This window comes from Cricetulus griseus, chromosome 2 (genome assembly GCF_003668045.3).
Source record: "Cricetulus griseus strain 17A/GY chromosome 2, alternate assembly CriGri-PICRH-1.0, whole genome shotgun sequence".
NCBI classification, from domain to species: domain Eukaryota; kingdom Metazoa; phylum Chordata; class Mammalia; order Rodentia; family Cricetidae; genus Cricetulus; species Cricetulus griseus.
In genome coordinates this window covers 82,772,215-82,793,950 of record NC_048595.1, presented here as the reverse complement: position 1 = coordinate 82,793,950, position 21,736 = coordinate 82,772,215, and the positions used below count along the sequence as shown (strand labels likewise).

General features: G+C 48.0%; 1 protein-coding gene across 4 annotated transcripts in view; it reads left to right on the top strand.

Moving 5' to 3' along the window:
• Znf618 (zinc finger protein 618) overlaps window positions 1-21,736 on the top strand; it is a 57,545-nt gene that overhangs the window by 5,607 nt on the left and 30,202 nt on the right. For 2 of the 4 annotated variants that reach the window (XM_035438962.1, XM_035438961.1), the window contains exons 2-8: window positions 4,335-4,430; window positions 7,269-7,346; window positions 7,883-7,921; window positions 12,954-13,043; window positions 13,795-13,830; window positions 13,923-14,000; window positions 21,097-21,186. In XM_035438962.1, coding sequence (XP_035294853.1) covers window positions 4,335-4,430; window positions 7,269-7,346; window positions 7,883-7,921; window positions 12,954-13,043; window positions 13,795-13,830; window positions 13,923-14,000; window positions 21,097-21,186 — 507 coding nt within the window. The remainder of the gene's footprint in view (window positions 1-4,334; window positions 4,431-7,268; window positions 7,347-7,882; window positions 7,922-12,953; window positions 13,044-13,794; window positions 13,831-13,922; window positions 14,001-21,096; window positions 21,187-21,736) is intronic. The other 2 variants (XM_035438964.1, XM_035438963.1) reach the window with 1 other exon arrangement.

The following is a 21,736-nucleotide window of genomic DNA, read 5'->3' as shown; positions in this document are numbered from 1 at the left end:
GAAACTAACTTCTGCAGGGAGGTGTCCTCGGCAATGAACAGGTACACCCAAGGGGGAAGGACAGTTTATACACACACAACACATGGACACACACACACACGTGCATGCATGAGTATGCATGCCTGCAAAGCCATCCTGGGAGGGGGAATGAAGGAGGAAGAGGGAGCCCCAGTCTGTGGCTCTGGACAGAGTAATGAGTTCCATAGCTACTCAGACACAGCCACATGACAAGTCCAGGAGGTGAAGGTGCCAGGTCCTACTTGGTAGTGCCAGCTGATAGTAAGTTTTCCTATTTCAATAGGCTCTTGGCAGGTCTTGGTGCCTGAGCCTGCCAGAACCAACATTTAGTTGTTTTTTCCGCCTTTTTTTTTTTTTTTTTTTTTTTTTTTTTGCTACAGCCACGAGAGGAGTAGTAGTTCTGGCTGCCCTCCTGGCCCAGTTTCCTCTGCTATTGACTCTGGGTCTGGGGTAAACTGGGAAAGGGCCTGGGTGGAAAATCCTTGTTGGAAAGGGATCCTTGCTGTAAGTTAGGAGACTTGGGGTCCACCCCACTGTGTTTGGAATGTTCGATGGTTTAAATCTGCAGGATTGTTAGGATGAGAGGGAAACAATAGTTGTGAGAATCTTTAAAGGTGTGCTAAAACATAATATAGGTTCTGACATCAGGGGAGGCCTTGGGGCATTGACACCTCCATGGTGACTGCAGTGATGAGAGGAATCCCACAGACTGTGCATCAGATACCTTCAGTTTAGTGCCTCCTGAAAGAATGTCTTTCAGTTTTCATCAATTGCAAAGGTTATAATTCCTGGAATATTGTCTTGTTTTTTAACAGTAGAATTATGGAAATAATCACAATGCCACTGCTATTTAGGACCCGCCATTGTCACTTTAAAATGGCATATGAACAAGCTCATCTTTAGCAGACAGAAATTTTATATCTTCCTTTTTTCTCCTTGAACTCCTATTTCTAGTCCACTTCCCCTACGGGGTTTTATCCTAATGTAATATATTTTTTATGCTTGAAAGTCTTTTATTGATCACTGTTTCACACTCATCTGCCACAACAAGAGGTACATAAACTGAAATAGAAATTTCTGGAGGAAAAAAATTTCCTGGGATCATAAAGCCCTACATTTTAAAACCTTTTAATTTCTTCCCCAGATTGAGTTGTGATTAGCATGCAAATTGTCAAAAACAAATTTAGATAAATAGTAAGTATAAAAATAAAAAATTATCAAAAGCACACTTCTTGATAAAATGGATAAGGCGTTCTTTCTTTCTCAATCAGCTCATCTATCTGTGAATTAATATTTCTTACTGCTAGAATGAGACAGGACTTTGCCTTCGTTTCATGGTGATTTTCAGTGTTTGTGGGGAAGGTTGCTTGGAGGACTGGAGTATGTGACCAGGGAGCAGAGACCATGGGGTTTGTTTCATGATGTCACTTGATTCTTTGAACTTCTTCCAAGATGTAAGCCAAAAACCACATGAGGGTTTATCTTCAGACAGTATTTTTAATGGCCTCTTCATTTACAGCTCTGTTAGGGGTGTGTGTGTGTGTGTGTGTGTGTGTGTGTGTGTGTGTGTGTGTGTGTCCACATGCAAGAATATGGGCATAAAGTCAGTGTGGGGTGTCTTTCTTACTCTCCACCTTTATTTTTGAGACAAAGTCTCTTGCTGAGCCTGTAGCTCACCTATTTAGTTAGACTGCTTGAATCTCCAAAAATCCTTCTGTCTTTGTTTGCCATTTCCAGCAGTAGGATTACAGCTGTGCAGCACCACACCTGGCTTTTGTGTAAGTGTTGGGGATCCTAACTCAGGTCCTCATGCTTGTACAGCAGGCACTTCACCAACTGAGCTGTTTCCCCAGCCCCTCCATCTTTATTCTGAGTGAAAGGGGAGAATTGGAAATCCCTGAATGAAGGACAGGAACTGTCCCCAGTCTTTTGATCCAGTCACTTCTTTGTGTTCAGGACTTCAGCGTTGACCTGCCCTAGGGAAAGCACTGGCCCTATGAAAGGTTAGCACTGGCAGTTAGCACTGGCAGGATGGCCCTCTTTGGTAACTGGGAGAAGCGTTGACCTGCCCCAGGGAAAGCACTGGCCCTATGAAAGGTTAGCACTTAGCAGTTAGCACTGGCAGGATGGCCCTCCTTAGTAACTGGGAGAAGCTGGAGGAGAGATTGACAGAGGAGACCAGTGGGCAGTTCCTCCACCTGTTCTGGTTCATTAGGTTTAGGGGAAAGTGCTTTCAAATTGACAGCAGAGAAACAGTTTTCTTAAAGCCACTGTCCTCAAGCGCCCCTTTTAGGAGACACTACTCCAGAGGATGTTCATTTTGAGGCCAAGCCCTTGAGAGCCTTTGGAATCCCACTTGTCACAACTTATCACTCCAAATCCTGACTTTATCATGTTCTAGGACCAGCTGCTATGGTTTCTGGGAATTGAGGGGGTAGATATCCATGGGATACCCATGAGATATCCATCTCCTTTGCCTGTCTATCATTTTATATTTTGTCTAGATGTCCAGTCTTCTCTAGGGATGGCAGCTGGGTATACACACTTAGTCAAGGGTCCTACCCACATTTCCTCTCTTTAGAATACTACCTCCTCTTCTGGGTCCCTCATGCATCCCTCTCCCACAAGCCAAAGCCTCTGCCAGGGATGTAGCCAAGTGCTAGGTGGGAGCTTCTGACAAGGATCTGTTTGTGTCCTGGGAGCCATCTTTCAGCAAAAGCGAGAGCAGGGACAGGGATGGGAAAAGACTAAACTGGGCAGGCAACTCCTGCCAGCCCTTCCCTTCAGAGCAAGAGAGCCCCTCCCAGATCTGAGAGTCCTTTGAGTGGCATCAGGTCTGGTAGGGACTCTTGCTCTGGAGGAGTGGCCTCACCACTAAAGAGAACATAGCTTTATGGCTGTGCTGGCACCCTGGAGACTGACTTTGACCATGTTTCCTCACCAGCCCCAGGCCTGGGCACCTCCAGGACCATGTGCTCACCAGTCATCCAGAGGACTGAAAGGGTGGTGGGGAAGGGAAGCAAGGCCTGTACCTGCTCACAGGCGCTGCCCTGAGGACTTCACCTGTGAAGTTGATGGTGTGACACTCGGTTCAGCAGAGCTGAGCAACCTTGGGTCAGGTTGTGTCACCCCCTTGTTCCTCCTCTCTGTTGAAAAATGGAGCTAACAGTTCCGCCTCTTCTCTGGAGCTTTGAAGATGTGTTAAGCTAATGGGAGAAGCCCCCGAGCTGGCACCTTGTACTCCCCCCAGCCCTACAGCCTGGAAAGATTCTTGAGTGTGCCTGCTTCCAACTCTGCTCATCCACCTGTGTGTGGTCTGAGGCCAGCTCTGTTCTGAGATGTCCCAGGTGACAGCCACTGCAGTGTTTCACACAGAAGCCAGCAAATGAGGAAGCAATCAGGATAGGAGTCCCAGGGCTGGGGTGGAAGTGGGGATAGGGGATGGGAGTTGGTGTGAGCTGACAGTATGGGAGGCATTCCTCCAGTGTCCCAGCACCAAAAAGGGTCTGTGGTGGCATGACAGGTAGACAGAGGTCAAAGTAGGCATGTTATGTGTCTCCTTCAAGGATCATTTTACTGGAAAGTTTTTATTAGGGGTGTGTGTTATGCCCATGTGTAAATGAAAATTCCAAGAAAATAAAACCTGGGGGGGGGGCTGCTTCTGTCCTCCCAGCAGCCCTAGAGAGCACATGAATGACCATGGTTAGTGTTTGATGTGTGTGTGTGTGTGTGTGTGTGTGTGTGTGTGTGTGTGTGTGTAGGCCACAGGACAATCTCAGGCACTCAGGTATCATTCCTCAGGTACCACATCATTCCTTTTTTTTGGATCCATTGGCCCAGAACTCACCAAGTGAGATAAGCTGGCTGTCCAGCCAGCACTGGGGATCTATTTGTCCAGTGCAGGGATTATAACTGTGCACCACAGTATCTTTTATGTGGTTTACTTGTAAGGTTAATACTACACCAGCTGAGCTGTCTCCCCAGCCCTGTTTATTTGTTTTGAGAAAGGGCCTGGCTCTTTAGCTCAGGCTGGCCTATGATTCACTAGGTAGTATAACCAGTTAACCTTGAACCTGCAATCCTCCCACCTCAGCCTCCTGAGGTCTGGGATTATAGGTATGTGCCACCTCACCCAGCTGCCAGCACAAGTGAGGAGGTTGCCACATGGCCCTGCCTACTCTTACTGATGTCAGATAGAGAGATTGAGGCCCTGGTAGCCCAGGTGCCTGGCCACCCCCTTCCCCCAGCTGGCCTTGACCCTAAGCTCAGTCCTTCTCCAACATTAAGGGCTCTTTCTGATTTCTTACGTAATTCAGATGGAAAAGCTCCAGAAGGCAGCCCCCACGGTGGATCTGTTCGGAGCCGGTATTCAGGGACCTGGATTTTTGACCAAGCTTTGAGATATGCATCTGGTACGTGATGGCTGAGGGATGTGGCCTGATCGGGTCAGCATGGAGGGTGGGCACAGCTGGCCATGGCTGCCAGCTGCATACTCTGAGCAAGCAAACTCTGCTAGTATCTCAGGGCCTAGGGGCCACCTCCCCCACTCCCCATCCGGCCATTGTGAGCAAATCTTGAGTCTACCCTCAAGGGATGACAGGACATCTGGAAATCTGGTGGTCTAGACTCTGTGCCATTTCAGCAAGACTTCCTATGGGTCACCGACAGCCATGGGAGATGAATGTCACCACAGCCACCTGTGTTTGGTAGCTTCCCTGCAGGACTTCCTAGCCTGCAGCAGCACTGTGCCTTGTGTCTCACCAACATAGGGTCATGTATTGAACACTTTCTGTGTCTCTGTTGGCTGTCACCCTCCTCCTCCTCCTGTGCATTCCGAAAATCTGGTTCTGAAGAAAACACTTGAAATGCTGATGGTAACCATAGCTGTCACTTACTGAGTGCCTGCTGTATACCAGGCCTTAGCTAAGGACTCACACTTAACACCACTTCTCATTCCCATGGCTGTTGTTTCACAGAGAGGAATCTTGAGAGTTTTCCTGACTGGCTCTCAGGAGTTAAGATTTAGACCTAAGTTGGTTGCCCTTACTGCTCAGTGAGGCCACCACTCTCATGGGCTTCTCATTTCTCTGCCCATTTAACACATTCTACCTACAGGGAATCTGGAGCCTGGGAACTGAGGGTGATTGGAAGATGAGTTTAGGAGTCACTCCTGCCAACATATGGTGCTCATCATCACTCTGTCAGGGGTGGCGAGATGGTCAGCAGCTTCACGCAAGGCAGCATGAACCCTCAGCTCTCCACAAGCAGAAGAGATGGTTTGCCTTAAAATCACTGGTTATAAACAGTATTGACTCTGTAGACTGCACTCCTCACTCCAATTGGGCCAGGGTCCCACCTCAAGCCTCCAGGTCCTACCCTGGCTGTCACAACACCATCACCAAGTTATCCCTGGGCCTGCTGACCTCTCTGCCCTCCATTAGATGGAGGCAAGGGATCACATCTATCTCACAGCCGAGCCTCAATGCCTGGCCATCGCAAATGCTCAATAAATCCTTGGTTGGTGGAAAGAAACTGTTAGAGTGGGTGGAGGTGCCAAGAAGCAAGTCAGGAAGTTATCACTTGGTGATTGATGAGTATAGCAGCAAGCCACCATGAAATACTTAGTCCTCGCTGTGTGCCAGCTCCAGAGCTGAATGCAGAGAAATATGTGTGCTGTATTGTTTCATGTTTGTGTCTTTCCCACTGTGGCAGGGTGATGTATATGTAGAGCCCTAAAAGGCAAACTGCTCAGTGCTGTGTGGCCTTAGGATGGCAGTGGCCCTGAAGTAACTCATAGTAACACGAGCACTGGCCACTGTCTCCTAGAATAGTGATTCTCAACCTTCCTAGTGCTGTGACCCCTTAATAAACTTCCTCATGTTGCGGTGACGCCCAGCCATAAAATTATTTTTGTTGTTACTTCATAACTGTAATTTTGCTACTCTTAATGAGTCATAATGTAAATATCGGATATGCAGCAGAATAGCTGATATGGGACCCCTGTGAAAGGGTTATTTGATCACCAAAGGGGTAGCAACCCACAGGTTTAGAACCACTCCCTGCCCTAGTACTTTCTCTGTGCCAGTGGCTCCTTGTGCTGTCTGTGTGCCCTGCTCTGCCCACTCCCAATGCATCTACAGGGAACATGGTCCTGTGTATTCAGTCTTCCTATCAGCCCCTGGCTTCTCCAGAGAAGACACTTAGGCATGGCCTGTGAGTAGCAGAGCCAAGCTCGTTCTCTGGACCTGCACTAAAGGAGTGGTGTTGCCCGCCCCAACTGCTGGGTTCCTGAAAAGGCACATGCCTAGGCCCCCAGACCCAGCAGCTTGAGCATAACCTGTCCCAGGACCAAGACCTCTTGCACATGCTTTCTGGCTTTCCTGTTCTAAAAAGTGGAAGCTGGGCCCAGGTAGCCTCACGCCTGCAGGAGAGCTCTGCCCATCAGAGATGAGCAGGCTCTTTACCTGGGGCCCCTGCTAGGTTAGTTACTGTTGCTGTGTCCATTTTCTCTGCCATGAACTTTGTCCCAGGCTCTACATGGTGGGTCATTTTGGGGTTTCCTTGAGGGTCAGCGATTTTACTTCTCTACACCTGGGAAAAGGCTCCAAGCAGCGGAAGTCAGGTGTGTGTGTGTGTGTGTGTGTGTGTGTGTGTGTGTGTGTGTGTGTGTGTGTGTGTGTGTCTTGTGGGTGTTCTCTGTGTCTGAGAGCACCATGGCTCCTCAGCAGATGTGGACTGCTATTCTTGGTGAGCTTGTCTGTAGTGGGACTGGACCCTTGCTCGGCGGAGATAAAGAACCAGCTGGAGGGAGGTGCACAGACCACAGCCTACTATGTCTGGAGAAATTACCAAGGTCAGACTGCTGCCAGGTACACAATGGGGACCGCAACCCTTGTGGCCTGATTTGAAGACTGTGGTCTTTCTCTCTGTCCCATGCTGGAAACAGGTCAGCCTGAAATTAAGGAGTGACATCCTTGTGGTATGGTGGCCCATCACAGAGCACTCTGGGTCCCTCTCCTTTTTCCTGTCAATGCGTAAGTGCAGGACTCAGTCAAGGGTGTCACCTTTATTGTACAGATTTGGAAGCTGGGGAACAGAGATGGTTACAGGTGGATGTAGGGCCCAAGCTTCATGAACTCCTTCTCAGTGCTGTCTTTGCTGGTCCTCAATACCCTTTGTCTGCCAAGGGACCATCCCTACCCAGTGACACTTGTGGGTCCTTACCGGCCCTTTCCCCTGCTGTTTTCCAGGGTCCTATGAATGTGGGATCTGCGGCAAGAAGTACAAGTACTACAACTGCTTCCAGACCCACGTGCGGGCACACCGAGGTGAGTGGCGCCCAGCTGCCCCATGCTCTGCCTGGTGTCCCTAGAGACCCCAAGAGTTCATCCTCCTTCAGCCATAGGATGGGGGACATGGAGGAAGGGAGAAGCCTTCTTTATTTGGGGAAAATAATGAGAGAGACAGAGACAGAGAGAGAGAGATCAGGCCCACTAGGGATGCTCAGTAGGAGTATCACCTCCCCATCCCTCAAAGGGCCATGTGCTGACATCATCTTGTGTTCCTCTTGACAACTCGAGAGGGGCCAGCAGCTGTTTCTCATTCTGAAGTTCAGGGGACAAATGAACTGATACCTGCCCATCATGAGCCCAGGTGGCAGGGAAGAAATGCCCACTGTTGGCCCAGGTGATTTTGAGCCTCAGGGTGGAAATGAGCCTTTGTCCCTCATAGCATCCATGGGTGGACCACACTTCCGGATTCCCCTCAATTGCTCCATTCACAGTCTCTTCCTTGGTGCAGCCCTACCCCTGCCATCATCTTTATTAACTGGCTACCTCCTTCTACCTCTCTCTTTCTCTCACAGATACTGAAGCCACCTCAGGGGAGGGAGCCTCCCAGAGCAGTGAGTACTTTTCCCACTTCCTGGGTGGGTGGGGACCAAGCACTCTGGGCCTGGAAAGGGGCTGTCCCTTCCTCCCTGTTACAGCCTTGTGTAGTCATTGAGAAACACATTGCTGGAGGCCAGGCCTTAGGACCAGATGCGACTTCTGAAATCAGGGCAGGCCTTCTCAAAGTAGGTTCCACAGCATGCACATTCTGAGGAGGGCTCTGTCAAAAGAAGGGTTCCCTGGCCAAGTAACTTTGGGGAACCTTGAGTTGTACCCACATGGGCATAACTGAAATCTTGCTGTCCTGTGCCATCATGAACATCTCTGGGAGGAACCTTAATTGTACTTTGGACCCTGGCTTATGGACCTGGGGTTCTGTAGCCTGTGCTGGGGAGCAGTTCTCTTGGAGGACCCTCCAGCCTTGGGCACAGTTGGTCATAGGTGCTTGATCCTAGGGTTTCAGATGCCCTGTGATAGTTGCTCACAGTCCTGCTTGCCCTCCCTTCAACTGCAGCGCCATGGGATGAGTAGATAGGCTACACTTTGAGGTGAAACCTCTGCCCTTCCACTCCCCAACCTCTGCCCCATGCACAACATGAGCTTCAAGAGTTCTACCCTCACCTTGGTGACTATCCCACAGGGACACATGTCTAGGTCCATCAGAAGATGATAACTAGAATGTTCTTAGTGCACTGTCCCTGACAACTCTAAAGCAGAAGCCACCCAGATGCCCAGCGTTAGGAGTGGCTAAGTAAGTGCAATCACATAAAGGGCTGAATGCCGAGGTGGGGTTGAATGTGGTCTAGCTCTCCATGGCTGTGTACACAGAGCTCTCAAACTCGATGAGTGAAGCCAAGCACAGAGGGGCTCATCTGCTATGACTGTCAGAAAGCACAGGCATAGGTGACAGGGGTGCTGATGGAATTCAGGAGACTGGGCAGCTTGAAAGGGTCTGCCTTACACTTCTTGAGCCAAGGGTCCAGTTCTGCAAGACATTCTGTGGGTAGAATATGACCAGCATGCTTGCTTAAGACCTAAATACTTTGTTTTGTAGGGGCCAAGATGTGTTTTCTGTAGAGAACCAGTTAGTGAGGAAGCTGTGCACCGGGGCATGGCATTTCCATCCTCAGCCCTTCACTTGTAGGGGGAACTCCAAGGGGACAACATAAGGCTAGATCACTACCAGTAAAGGTGGTGGCAGGATCTGGCCGAGGGAACCAGTATGTCACCCTGTTACTTGTGTTTGTCACACCACTATAAAATAGCTAAAGATAGCAAATTTTTTAAAGAGGAGGTTAGGGTATAAACTAGCCTGAGCTGAAGAAAGCCCTACCTGAGGCTAAGCCCTGAGAATGTTGTTCTTGAGCCACCCACTCTGCCGAGGTCAGCAAAGTTGATACAGATCCTCTGTGTTCAGCTTGGCTAGACACCTGGCATAGACTGTAGCTGGGAGGCACAGCAGCTGTCCCCCAGCCCCAGCCCAGCCCTGTTTCTGTCTGCTTCAATAGCTCCTCTCTTTTTTTCTGGTCCCTGAGGTCTGCCTGTGGTCAGCCACACAGTAAAGACATTCCCTATTTATACTTCCTTGCTTGGCTATTTTGGGCCCCCGGCATCCCTGAAAGCCAGTCAATGGACTGTTGTTCTGTGTCTAGATTCCACTGTTCAGACTCCCTAGTATTGGTGCTGTGGTGGGAGTAATTTTAGACCTTTCTTCATTTTTTCCATTCCTCTATATGGGCTATTTTCCCCATGGTCAGGGTACTGTCTTCTCTGTCCTATGTCCCAACCTACATCAGACCAGCAGCAGTACTCTGTGTTAGTGAGCTGATGGGTCGGCCTTGGCACAGGGCTATAGATCTTTGGAGTGTAAAGGTTCCTGTGGAGAATATCAACTCCAGCCTGCCACTTTATACGTGAAGACCCTGATTCCCTGGGCGTGGAAGTCGGGCAGCTTGTTAGCAGCAGAGGCGGGCCTGGATAACAGGACCTTATACTTCCTAGTCCACTGACCTGTTGTGTGTTTAGCTGGGAGATAATCCAGCCACACACAAACATAGAGACACACCCACCTACTCACCCATCTTTCAGTATGAGAGGATCAAAGACCAGTCCCCGCTATATACTTTCCTAGCTCCCATCTTCATCTCCTAGGTCTTCTTTGGGAAGCCCTGACATGTGACATTTACCCTATTATCTGGGGTGGTAACTATTGTGTTCTGTCTTAGTTAGGGTTTCTATTGCTGTGATGAAACACTATGACCAGAAGCAACCTGGGGAGGAAAGAGATTTATTTGGCTTATCACTTCCTTATCACTGTTTATCACTCAAGGAAGTCAAAACAGGAACTCAAACAAGGCAAGAACCTGAACCTGGAGGCAGGAGCTGATGCAGAGGCCATGGAGGGGAGCTGTTTACTGGCTTGATTCTCATGGCTTGGCTCAGCCTGCTTTCTATTAGAACCCAGAACCACCAGCCCAGTGATAGTACAACTCAAAATGGGTTGGGCCCTCTGCCATCAATCACTAATTAAGAAAATGCCCTAGAGCTAGATCTTTTCCTTTCTTCATTATAAGGAGCTGTTGTTATTCCCATCTCACAGAAGCATTAGGGAGTGTGTCCAAAGTCAGTCATATTTTTGTCAATGATAGAATGGAGTTTGGGCTTAGGTATCTCACTCCAGAATCTTTGTCTATAGCAGGTCCATGGTGGCATTCCTCAGATGCTGGGCTCTCTTGTGAAAACACAATTTCACTGGCAGACTCCCTTGGGAATGATACATTCTCCCTGTTCAACTCCTTCATTAAAGTTTCAGAACATGAGGAGACAGTGTAGATTCAGCAAGGTAGATTGGGGTGGTTTTCAGTGCCAGAAAGTTGGGGGGTGTGTTTTATTGGAGCTGGGAAATGTGGCCTGTGGGGAGAGAAGCAGGCCTGCAAACAGGAGAGGCTGTGGGTAGGAATACACACAAGCAGAGTGAGCAGCTACAAAGGGCAATCTGGGAGAGGAAGGTCAGGACGAAACCTCATCTGGAGTTAGCCCCCAGGTAGCTTTCCCTGCTGGCATCCAGAGAAGATGATGGAATTGTGGGAGAAGTTGAGGGTTATGGTTCAGATGGGACAGAATAGAAGGAAAGGTTTTCTCTGAGCTGCCTGGCTTGCCATGGGAAAAGAGGTGATGCTGAAATAGAAGCCTAAGAACAGATCCAGGGTCACCTGATCTGTGTCCCCCACCTCAACAATGAGATAGGGAAAATGATGGGGCAGAGACCACACCTCTCATCTCCTATACCCCACCAGCTCTCCTTTGGAAGACCTTGGTACTTACATCCTGTGAATGTCTGCAAGTGCCTAAGCCACAGGCTCCTTGGTGACAGTTCATCAAAACACCTTCAGGGACCAGCAATTCCAGGAATAGGCTGAGGGCAGAGGTGGGAAGAAAGATGGCTAATGTCTGTCATGTCCCCGAGTTCAGCTGTGGGAGGAGGCAGAAACTGCCCACCCTTCTGCAGAGTGGTGCGGCCTTGGTGTGGCGTATTCCATTGGCTCCTGTACTGGATGCTGAGGAACAGGAAATGGGTCCAGAACAAAGCACCCCAGCATGTTTTATCCCTGCATAGAAAGGCTGTGTACCCTGATTCTGTGTCCCCTGACTCTGGCTTGAAGTTCAGTGAAGATTGGTCCCTGGCTCTCTCTTCTTCCCTTTGTGCAGCCTTGAACAAGCTACTATACCTCTGTATGCTGACTAGGGACCCTAGGGAGATAAGATTAATGGGCCCTCCATGGAGCAACCAAAAGAACACATTTCACCAGGTCTGAGCCAGTTCAAATACAAGAGGGCATGCCCTGAAGGGAGAGGTATAAGTCTGGTTGCTGCTGGCCTCACTGTGGGAGGCCTAGAGAACAGGCAAACTTGGACCAGTGTTAGCTGTCAAGTCTATAAAACTTAATGACTCAAAGCAATCAAGCCTGGTTTTCTCCCAGTTTCTATGGTTGGGAATTTGTGTGTGGCTTTTCAGGGTCCTCTGGCTCGGAGACTCCCACAGGACGATGGGCAGGTTTGATCAGAGCTGTAGTTCCTGGCTCAGCTGGTAGGGCTTTCTTGTAGGTTTGCTTGAGTGAGAAGGTGGGGGTTGCAGGACTCTGTACCTCTCAAACTGTTGTTCCAAGGGCCTCAGTTCCCACTAGCCACTCTCAAAGGGCCAAACTCAAGTTCTTGCCATCTTCATTTCTCCACTACTCAACTAAGAACATAGTAGCCAACCACAGACCGAGCAGGGAACTGGTAGCATGTGCAAGGCCAACATCCTTGCTGCCTGTCACCTAACTTCCAGAGTGACTTTGACCACATTCCAACTAGAAGCATCCAAAGAAGAGTCACACAGGGTGTGAACACTAACTGCAGGCGGCACCACCTTATCTCTGAAGCCAGTCCACCTTACTGTAGGACTTGGGGCAGATCACTTTTTTTTTAGTTTCTCATACATTAATGGGAGACAGCTTCTTCCTTCTGTTGAAAAGACTTGTTAAGAGAATCCAAGGGAAAGGCCTGGCTCAGCACCTTGCTCATGGTTACATCTGGCCTTCACCATGGGAGCTGCAGTTATGGTTACTCTTCTGTGATGGAAGATGAGACCCATATAGAACCAGGTCCTGGAGAATTTAGGTCTCACAGGGAGGGTTTGGGGGGTCAGATTGGGAATCAGGGCTCCCAGGTATCTTATGGTTCTAGATCTCCACAAAGGACACCTGTTGTCACAATCTAAGCCTTGTAGTTCCAGAATGCATTCTAAGGTGCCCTGAAATAGAGGCTGAGGGAGGTATGGAGAGGGACCTGATTGAGCATGGAGGAGGAGCTGCTCAGAGACAGGTCCAGGGAGTGAATAGGAGTGGCCTCTTCGGTTCAGAAGAGATGGACAGTGCCTGTTCTCAGACAGTTAGTTCAGGATCAAGTTCTCCATGGGACCCTCCAACTGACTTGGTCATATCTTGGTTCCAGAGTCTGGAACCTCATCCCAAGTGACTGTTGTCTTTCTGCTCCTTCCCCCAGACAATTTCAGGTACACATGTGACATTTGTGGGAAGAAATACAAATACTACAGCTGCTTCCAGGAGCACCGAGATCTTCATGCTGTGGATGGTGAGTCAGGCCCCTCACTCTTGGGGGTCCCGCCAGAGAAACAGCCTTCCGGAGGGACACTGACCCCACTGCTGAGGAGAGGGGTCTACACTGCAGGATTCTGGGGAGGGAGTGTCCCTGCATATCCATGTTCACTTCTGTGGCTGATCCAAATGAAACTGCTGGATTTTTTTGTAGGTCAAAAATGAGGCAAATGTTGAAACTTCATCTCATGTCATTTTACAGTTTTATATGGAGTGCTTGCATGCGGTAGTAAAATTAAACCAATTAGTCCTTTGAGCGTCTTAGATTATAGGGGTGGAAGTTAGAACAATAAATTCAAGTGACTCATCTATAGAGTTCTAAGACTCCTAGAAAGAGGGGCTTGGACCCAGAAAGGAGTTGAGGTTCCCTATCTAGCCCTACACCTCAGCGGCTGAGCAGTGATATAACACAGGTCTTGCCTCTGCCACAATCTCCCCTTGCCTCCATTTTCTCTCTCTTCCCTTTGAGCCTATTCTGCTATCCCATGCATGCTGGGGAGTTCTGAGCAGCAAGTGTCTCCTAGTTAGGAGGAATGGGCCAGGATGGAGATGTGCCCTACTGTGGCCCTGCCTTCCTGGGTTTCCTTATGGGCTGGGTCAGGCCTCCTGGTGGCACAGGCAACCCCATGAAGCTATGCATGACTGGAAGAGATAGCTGTGGCCAGGGACTAACAGGGCTCCTGTTTGCTTTTTTCCTCCTGTGGCTGTCGCCTCCCGCCTGGGTACAGTGTTCAGTGTGGAAGGGGCTCCCGAGAATCGGGCAGGTAAGTCTTTGTGGCTGTTCATCTTCTCTGTCTCCAGCTGGGTTCCTGTGTCTTGGGTGACCAGCATGCTAAGGCCATGTGTTCTCCCACAGACCCCTTTGACCAAGGTGTTGTGGCCACGGATGAGGTGAAGGAGGAGCCTCCGGAGCCTTTCCAGAAAATTGGACCAAGTATGCGGGACTCTGGGACCAGGGGCTGGTGGGGCTGGGTGAGGGAGGCGGCCTGAGCCACACTGCTAGAAAGGCTGTAGCCCAAACCTTGCAGCTATGTGCCTACCTATAGGTTGGGCTAGGCAGTCTCAGGGCATCAACCTTCAAGGGGCTGCAGGCAGTGTGGGGTCTAGGTCAGGGTAGTGAAAGTACCCAGTCCACAGCCTTCATCCATTCATTTATGGTTCCCCCACAATCTGTTAGCCACCTGTACTTCAGCCTCCCATAGCAGTGAGGGAAATGCTCCCTGCAGACTTGGTAGATGTTAATGAGATCACAGACTGCTTGCACTGTAGCACAATGCCTGAAACATACTAGATGCTCAGAGGGTGATGACTGAGAGCCTTCGAGGGGCATACCAGTGAACAAAGCTAAGTAGGGCAGCTACTTGCAGACATAGACACTTTTCCCTACAACCCCTAAGGACAGGAACCAAGCTTGTAACTTGTGTCTCTTCGGCAGACTTGTCTTGGATGTTGTACAGATGTGGATAACAGACATGGCCCTGCACTTGGGTAATTTACATGGAAATCAGGGGTATGGGATGGTAGAGAAGTGAGCAGACAGTTAGAACCCAAAGCACCCACAGCTATAACACATATGCAGCAGTGTCTAGCCCAGCTCCTGTCTCTTGTCCAGGTCATGAGACGAGGGATGTCACTGGGAAGCCATCAGGGACAGGTGTTCGAGAGCCGGCCCAAACCTACATTCCAACTCTACACCAAGCTGCAGGTGCCCTCCCTATTTCTGAAGTCTGTTGGATCTACTCCACAGTGGATGGAGTGATGACAGCCCTCCCTTTCAGGATTGTTTCAGGAATGGGGTGGGACACTACTCTAAGTGAATTAGCATGGTCCTTGTCACATTAACTAAGTGGGACCTGCAGACTGCCCATCAAGATAAAGGCAGGGTGAGCCATATTCTGTGCCTTATCTGATAGGTAGTCCTTGGTAGGATCTGAAGAACTCCCCACTGAGTACACTGGGATTGCCCTGAGGATTGTCAACAAGGGTTGACAACAAGCACACATCCCACTCGCCCCAGTGGGACTAAGATTGCTGTTGCAGCCATGTCATGGTCTTTGTAGAGTGAGACTGTGTGGGAGTTGAGGATGCTGCTTCTTGAGAAGGCCGGTGCCGTGGATCCCTAAAAAGTAGACTAGGCATAAGACAAAGGCATCCTGGTTACCCAAAGGAAAGCTCTGAAGGTCCAGGAAAGAGGAGGATTCCCAGAAGAATGTCTGCCTTCCACGTGGAATCAGCTGAGCAAATGGGAGAGGAAGAGGAAAAGCCATGGCGAGCGAGCGAGAGGGCAGCAGCTAGAAGAAAGGTGGTTGGGTGTCAGTCCCCGACAGCTGCTGGCTGAGGATGACTGCTGTGGCCATGGGCAGGAGGGACATGGAGAACAGTTCCCATCATCTATTGAGACAGGAAAACAGGCTTCACATGGTCTTTACTTTAGGCTTGAAAAGCCAAAGCAAAAGTGCAAGAACAATGAGAACTCCACCCAGCAAGAAGGTGCAGGAAAGCCAGGGAGAGTATTTCTAAACACTGTCCATCACAAAGTCTAGACAGAAACATTTTTGTACAACCTCCACCACATATAAGAAATTATAATAGGCTCGATATGACGGCACATACTTGTAAGCCTAATACTAAGAAGGGGAAAGCAGGAAGATTTCAGGTTCAAGGCCAGCCTAGTCTACAAAGCAAGAATCCTGTATCAGGAAGAGGAGATTGTTAGCACTCATCTCCCACTTGGCCTACCATAAAACCAATCAACCAACAAACAAACCATAACTCGAAGGCTTAGCAGTAACTGCTACAGCTCTGGAAGCTGGAACCCTGGAGGGGTTGGGCTCTGGTGAGATGTCTCTTCCTGGTTTGCAGAGGACCTTAAGTCATTACTTAAGGGTGACAGGAGGGGAGATGGGAGACTGAGATCTGGTGTCTGTCCTAAGGACACTAGTCCCATCCTGTGGTTCTGAACCTCAGGATCTCACTGAACCCTAATTACCTCTCAAAGTCCCCAACTCCAGATGGCATCACAGTAGAGTCCACTGCTTTAACATGAGGATAGGGAGGGACAGTTCACCCTTTGGATGGTCCTGTGGTAAAGGAGCCTGGGATTGTGTGATGAAAAGACATTGGGATAAGATAAAAAAGGCACAGAACAGAGTAAGATGAGAAAGGATTGGGGGGAAACACAATACAAGAGCAGAGTGAAAAGCTTCATGCAGAATTGGTCTGCACAAAACAGATTAACAACTTGAAGAACAGAGGTAACAGGAGACCATAAGAAATGTGTGAAAGCAGGGGACTGCCTCCAGGTGACAGATGGTGTGACCAGTGTGACAAAGAACGCAAAAATCTAATAGAAGAAAATGTTTTTAGCTTGTGTATGTGTGAGTATGAAAGGCTTGTCATAGTGTCAGGCAGAGTCAACATAAGGAGACTCTAAACATCAGTAGATTTTACTGTCTTTAAAAGTGTAGATAGAAAGAGGAAAATTGAGATATCTACATGTTAAAAACAAGTTGTATCTACCCCCGAGTTCCAAGTAGACTTCTCTGCAACATTTTATATCCTAAGAAAGTGGGTATGTTTGGAAGGAAAGAAACTATACGAATTTTATGTCTGGTAAAATTGGAATTGGCATTCAAATAAAAATGAGGGGGTTCGGAAAAATTTTTTTGAAAAGTATTTACTCAGGGAACTAGTTGATGGAGCGAATGTAGGCACTTGGGAAGCTGTCGTGTAAGAGGACTGTGAACTCTGAACAAGTAAGTTTTAACCTAATCTAATTATGGAAGTTGAGTATTTGTGCTAACGATTAACCTAAATATAGAGGTGAATTACAAAAAGGACCATGATTAGTTCAGTTGGTAGGTAAGATACTTGCCTAGCATGCATAAACCCATCTTGGATTTGATCTCCAGAACCCCATAAATCAGACATAGTGGTGCATGACACAGTCATCTTTAGTTACATAGTGATTTCAGGGGCAGCCTGAGCTATGTGAGACCCTGCCCACTCCCAAAGAAAGAATAAAAACAGAAAGAGAGAGACGTGGGTTGGTGAATAATACACTAAAAAGTGTTACAGTGGTGTGCACAGGGAAGGAGTGCCTAATCCCATCCTGCTCAGTTGTGGTCCCATGCCAGCAGGGTCAGCTGCTCTTTGAAGTTTATGTGCAATGTGAATTCTTTGACTCTAGCCCACACCTGTGGCATCAGACTCTCTAGACTAGAACCCAGTTGATCTTTGTTGTGAGACTTTGTGGAGACTTTTATGTGTGCTAAAGTCTCAGAAAAGGTCTGGAGAGAGGATTAGTGGTTAAATACTGCTCCTCCAGAAGACCCAAGTTCAACTCCTAGCACCCACATCCAGCAGTTCATAGCATACACCTATAACCCCAGCTCCAGGGGATCTGATGCCCTCTTCTGGCCTCCATGGGCACTCACAACAGAGACATGTAAATACAAATACGTACTTTTTCATTTTAATAAGCACCTATAAGTGCCCTTTCTCAGCAGTAAAAGACATTAAAATGCCATTTCTACCCCATTAACAATTAAAGATTCATCTTATATGCTTTCTAAAATAATAAGGAATATTGAAAAATAATGGAACACAGATGAAATGGAAAAGCAAAGAGCTCATATCCCAAACAACCAGAGCCCAGAAGGACAAACCAGGCAGTGTGAAGCGCACAACAAAAATAAAATAAAACAAAATAAAAATAAAAATAAAAAACAGAAAATAGGTACAAGTTGGCTGTCCAATAATGTTTTGGATTTTTAGATTTTTGCATATCATAGTGTAATATCCTAGGATGGGACCTGAGTCTAAATACAGAATTACTTACCTTCCATATATGTGTATAGATAACCTCTAAGTGATTTCATTAAACATTTGTAATGACATTATGTGTGACACAAAGATTCAGAGCATGGAGTTTCCTACTTGTGGTATCTTGTTGGAGCATTTCAGGGTTGGGGATTAGGAATGTTCACCATGTAAGACCGAATCGATCATTGCAATAAAAGCGAGTGGTATAATCTCTCCAGTGAGCTGTCAAGTTCATTTGAAATAATCCCAATCACTAATGGTTTACGAGCATCGCACCTAGTTCATTCCTTATCTTTTCTTTTTGCTCAGCGTGTCTTTCTCGGGGACTTTTCCCTACTCCCCTAAAGAGATTAAAGGCCCTGTCATGGCTTTTTGAGACACTGTCTGTTTCATTGAGTGCACATACCATGGGTGCAGTCTGAAAGTTGTACGGTGGTTTGATCATGTTTCCCTTTCCACACAGCTCCTTGAAGACAGGGACATGACAGTTTCTGCTCAGCCTCCACTGCAGTGCCAGCCCTGCTTAATGAATAAAAGTATAGGAACGTGTAAGAACATGCCATTAGACACATGCAAACAAGTAGAAAGCACGACCTGACAGATCACTAGGATCTTAGTAATATTAATACCAGGCGAACTAATAAAATGGTTTAATTAAATGTTCGAGCGATGCTTCTTAAACTTTCCCATGCATTAGAATGTTCTTGTTAAAACATAAATTTATGGGCCACACCCACAGAAATTTTCTCTCAGCAAATCCTCCGCAAGTCCAGAGATACTGGGTTTTTGTCAGGCTGCTGTGGGCCAGGACCCACTTAGGAGCAGTGTGTTAGGACTGGGTCTCATGTCTCATAGCCCAGGATGACTTAGAGCCCCGTGTGTAGCTGAGGATCACTTTACACCTCTGGTCCTCTTCCCTCTGCCGTCCTGTTGCTGGGATTACAAGTGTTACCACAATGTTGAATTTACTCGGAACTGTGGAAAGAACCTGACAGCTCCATTCCCAGCCCTGCAGCAGAAATTTGAGCCATAAGCTGTCATACACGGAGCAATAATATGCTTAAATGACAGCGTACATCCAGGAAAGCAGTGGAATGGGAGGGCCTATCACAGCCTTTAGTCTTTGCTGGAGCAAGCAGACAAGGTTGTATAATATTGGAGTAATATAATTAATATGGTTGACAGAAACTAAAATGTATACCTTTTCAGCATTCATGAGTCAGCTCCAAAACTTGTTTAACTACCCCAAATCCCAAAGCTTTCATTTTGGGAAGGAAAGCAAAGGAGACTAAGAAGCCAGCGGAGACAAAGCTGCCTGTAATACATATGACAAAATGTTGATATCACGAATCCACAAATAATGTAGTGATTTTTAAAGGAAATTCACAAAAGAAAAACTATAGTTAATTATCCAAGAAAAACAGTCAATTTCCTTAGAAATCAAGGAAATGGAAAATAAAACCTGTAGTGTAATTGGGCCCTCTCTCTCAGGTCAGGTATGCAAAGTAGAGAGGGGGTAGGGATGCAGGGTGTGGTTGGGTGATGGCAAGGTGGTTACCAGAAGCCTCCAAAAGGCATACACCTCCCCACTTCTTTATCCCTAGGAAGTGACACACAGGCTCCTGAGTAGTGAGCTGTATTTTGTAATCTCATACCAAACTAATGAGCAAATATGCAAAAGCCCCTGCAAGGATGTGGATTACAGCAGTTTTTTTTTTTTTTAACAAGGTGGGGGGTGGGGTGACTTGAAACAATCTGAATGTCCCTTGGTGGAGGGCAACTGGCTCAGCAAATTCCCAGGTCCCATGGGAGCCGTACCGCCGATAAAGGCAGTCCTGGAGATCAATACTTATTGATTGGGCAAGATGTCCACAAAGTATTGTCGATTGAATACACCAGGTTACAAAGAGGATATCGATCAGGGCTGGCTAATTCAAGGCCATAGGAGCCAGACAAATGGTAGCAGCAGAGAAACGCCCAGAGGAGCGCAAAGGTGCTGTGGGGGCAGGGTGGGGTAGCTGGTGATGCCCCCAGGGAAGATGTCCCCCTTTGGTGTAGGGATTGCAGAAGGTAGCACCTGCTCCTTTAAAAAACTTAAAGCTTGTATCTATCAGGGTTTATCAATGTCCCCAAATGAACCATTTTACATCAGAGATCTTTAAAGGAGAATTTGTGCAGAACCTAGAGAGATACAAAGATAAAAGTCTAGTGATACACCAGTGGGCAGGCTCAAGGGGTAAAGTGCTTACCTGATATGCCTAATACCTGAACTTGATCTGCAGAGCCCATGTTGTTCTCTGACCTTTACATAAACTCTGTATCACACACATGCACCCACATGTATGTCATCAGACACATGCAATAATAAACAAACAAATAAATAAGTATTTAGGCCTAGTGAGGACTAAGAAGTGTGACCCAGCTCTGGTGGATAGAAATACCTGAGGAGAAAGTGCTGGAGATAAGGGACCATGGTTATGACCCCTGCAGTGGGCGGGGCTTGTGGAAAGGTTGATGGAATGGTTGACTTCGAGGGTCAGCTGGGATCCCCTGAGCACCAGGCATTGTTCTGATCATTTCGCAGTCAGAGTCCCCACAGAAATCCAAGAAGATGGCGCTTTGTCACCTCCCTTTTACAGGTAGAAAAATGGAGTGGTTATAGGGGCTGGAGAGTTGGCTCAGTTTGTAAAGTGCTTGCATGCAGGGATGAGGGTCTGAGTTCGGGTCTCCAGGACCCATGTAAAATGCCAGGTGCAGCAATGTGTTCCTATCATCCCAGATTGAGAAGACAGAAAAGTGTGGTCTCCTGGAGCACACTGACAAGCCAGTTCTCTGAAATCAGGGATCTCCAGGTTCAGTAAGAGGCCTTGTCTCAATAAATAAACAAATACACAAACAAACAGCTGTGGAGAAAAACACCCAAAGCTGACCTTGGGCCTCCACATGTATGGTAACCCATGCACACATGTGTACGTGCAACCGACCCCCTCCCCCCCCCCCCCCCCCCGCAAACCTCCTCCACACACAGTCAGGCTTACAACAGAGGCCACACTGGGATTTGAACCAGACAGTTCAACTCCACAGTCCAGGTCTCATGGTGGTCACAGAATGAAGAAGAGTTTGAGGACTAAAGATGCTGATGTTTTATTTGGAGCTGGGAGGGGCGGGCAGTCCACCTGTTCTCATACCTCCTTCTCCTTCTACAGAAACCGGCAATTACACCTGTGAGTTCTGTGGGAAGCAGTACAAGTACTACACGCCCTACCAGGAGCACGTGGCCTTACACGCCCCCATCAGTGAGTCCCTTCTCCATTTAGGGGCTGGGGAGACCTGGGGAGGGGCAGGGGTTAGCCACTGGCTGGAACTCTGGAGCTATGCCAGGGTAGGTGCCAGCAAGGTGAGCTTGGGTCTGGGATGTCAGGGATCTAGCCTGAGCCATGAGGTAAAATAGCCTAGAAGGCCTTCTCAGAATCAGAAACCCATGAGGTAGAGCTCTCTCACAGTAGCTCAGAGGACCGGAGCTCATATTGGACATCAGGAGAGTGAATATTGTTTGTCCAGTAACTGTAGTGGGCCCTGTCCTGACTGTCTCCAAACACCTGCACATGTGGATTTACTGACCCTGCACCCACCCCCATAGTATCTGTACTGGGATGTAGCTTTCTTCCTAGTTGACCAAGGCCCAACCTACCTGATGGGAGGGTAGCTGGACAAGACAGCCCTTATGCTATGGTAGTAGAAAGCTAAGGAAGCAGACAGTGTGCTAATGTGTGAGGCAGAAGACCTGAAAACCAGGCCCAGGTATCGTGGGCTTCCTGGTGACAATAACCCATAATCCATTACTTC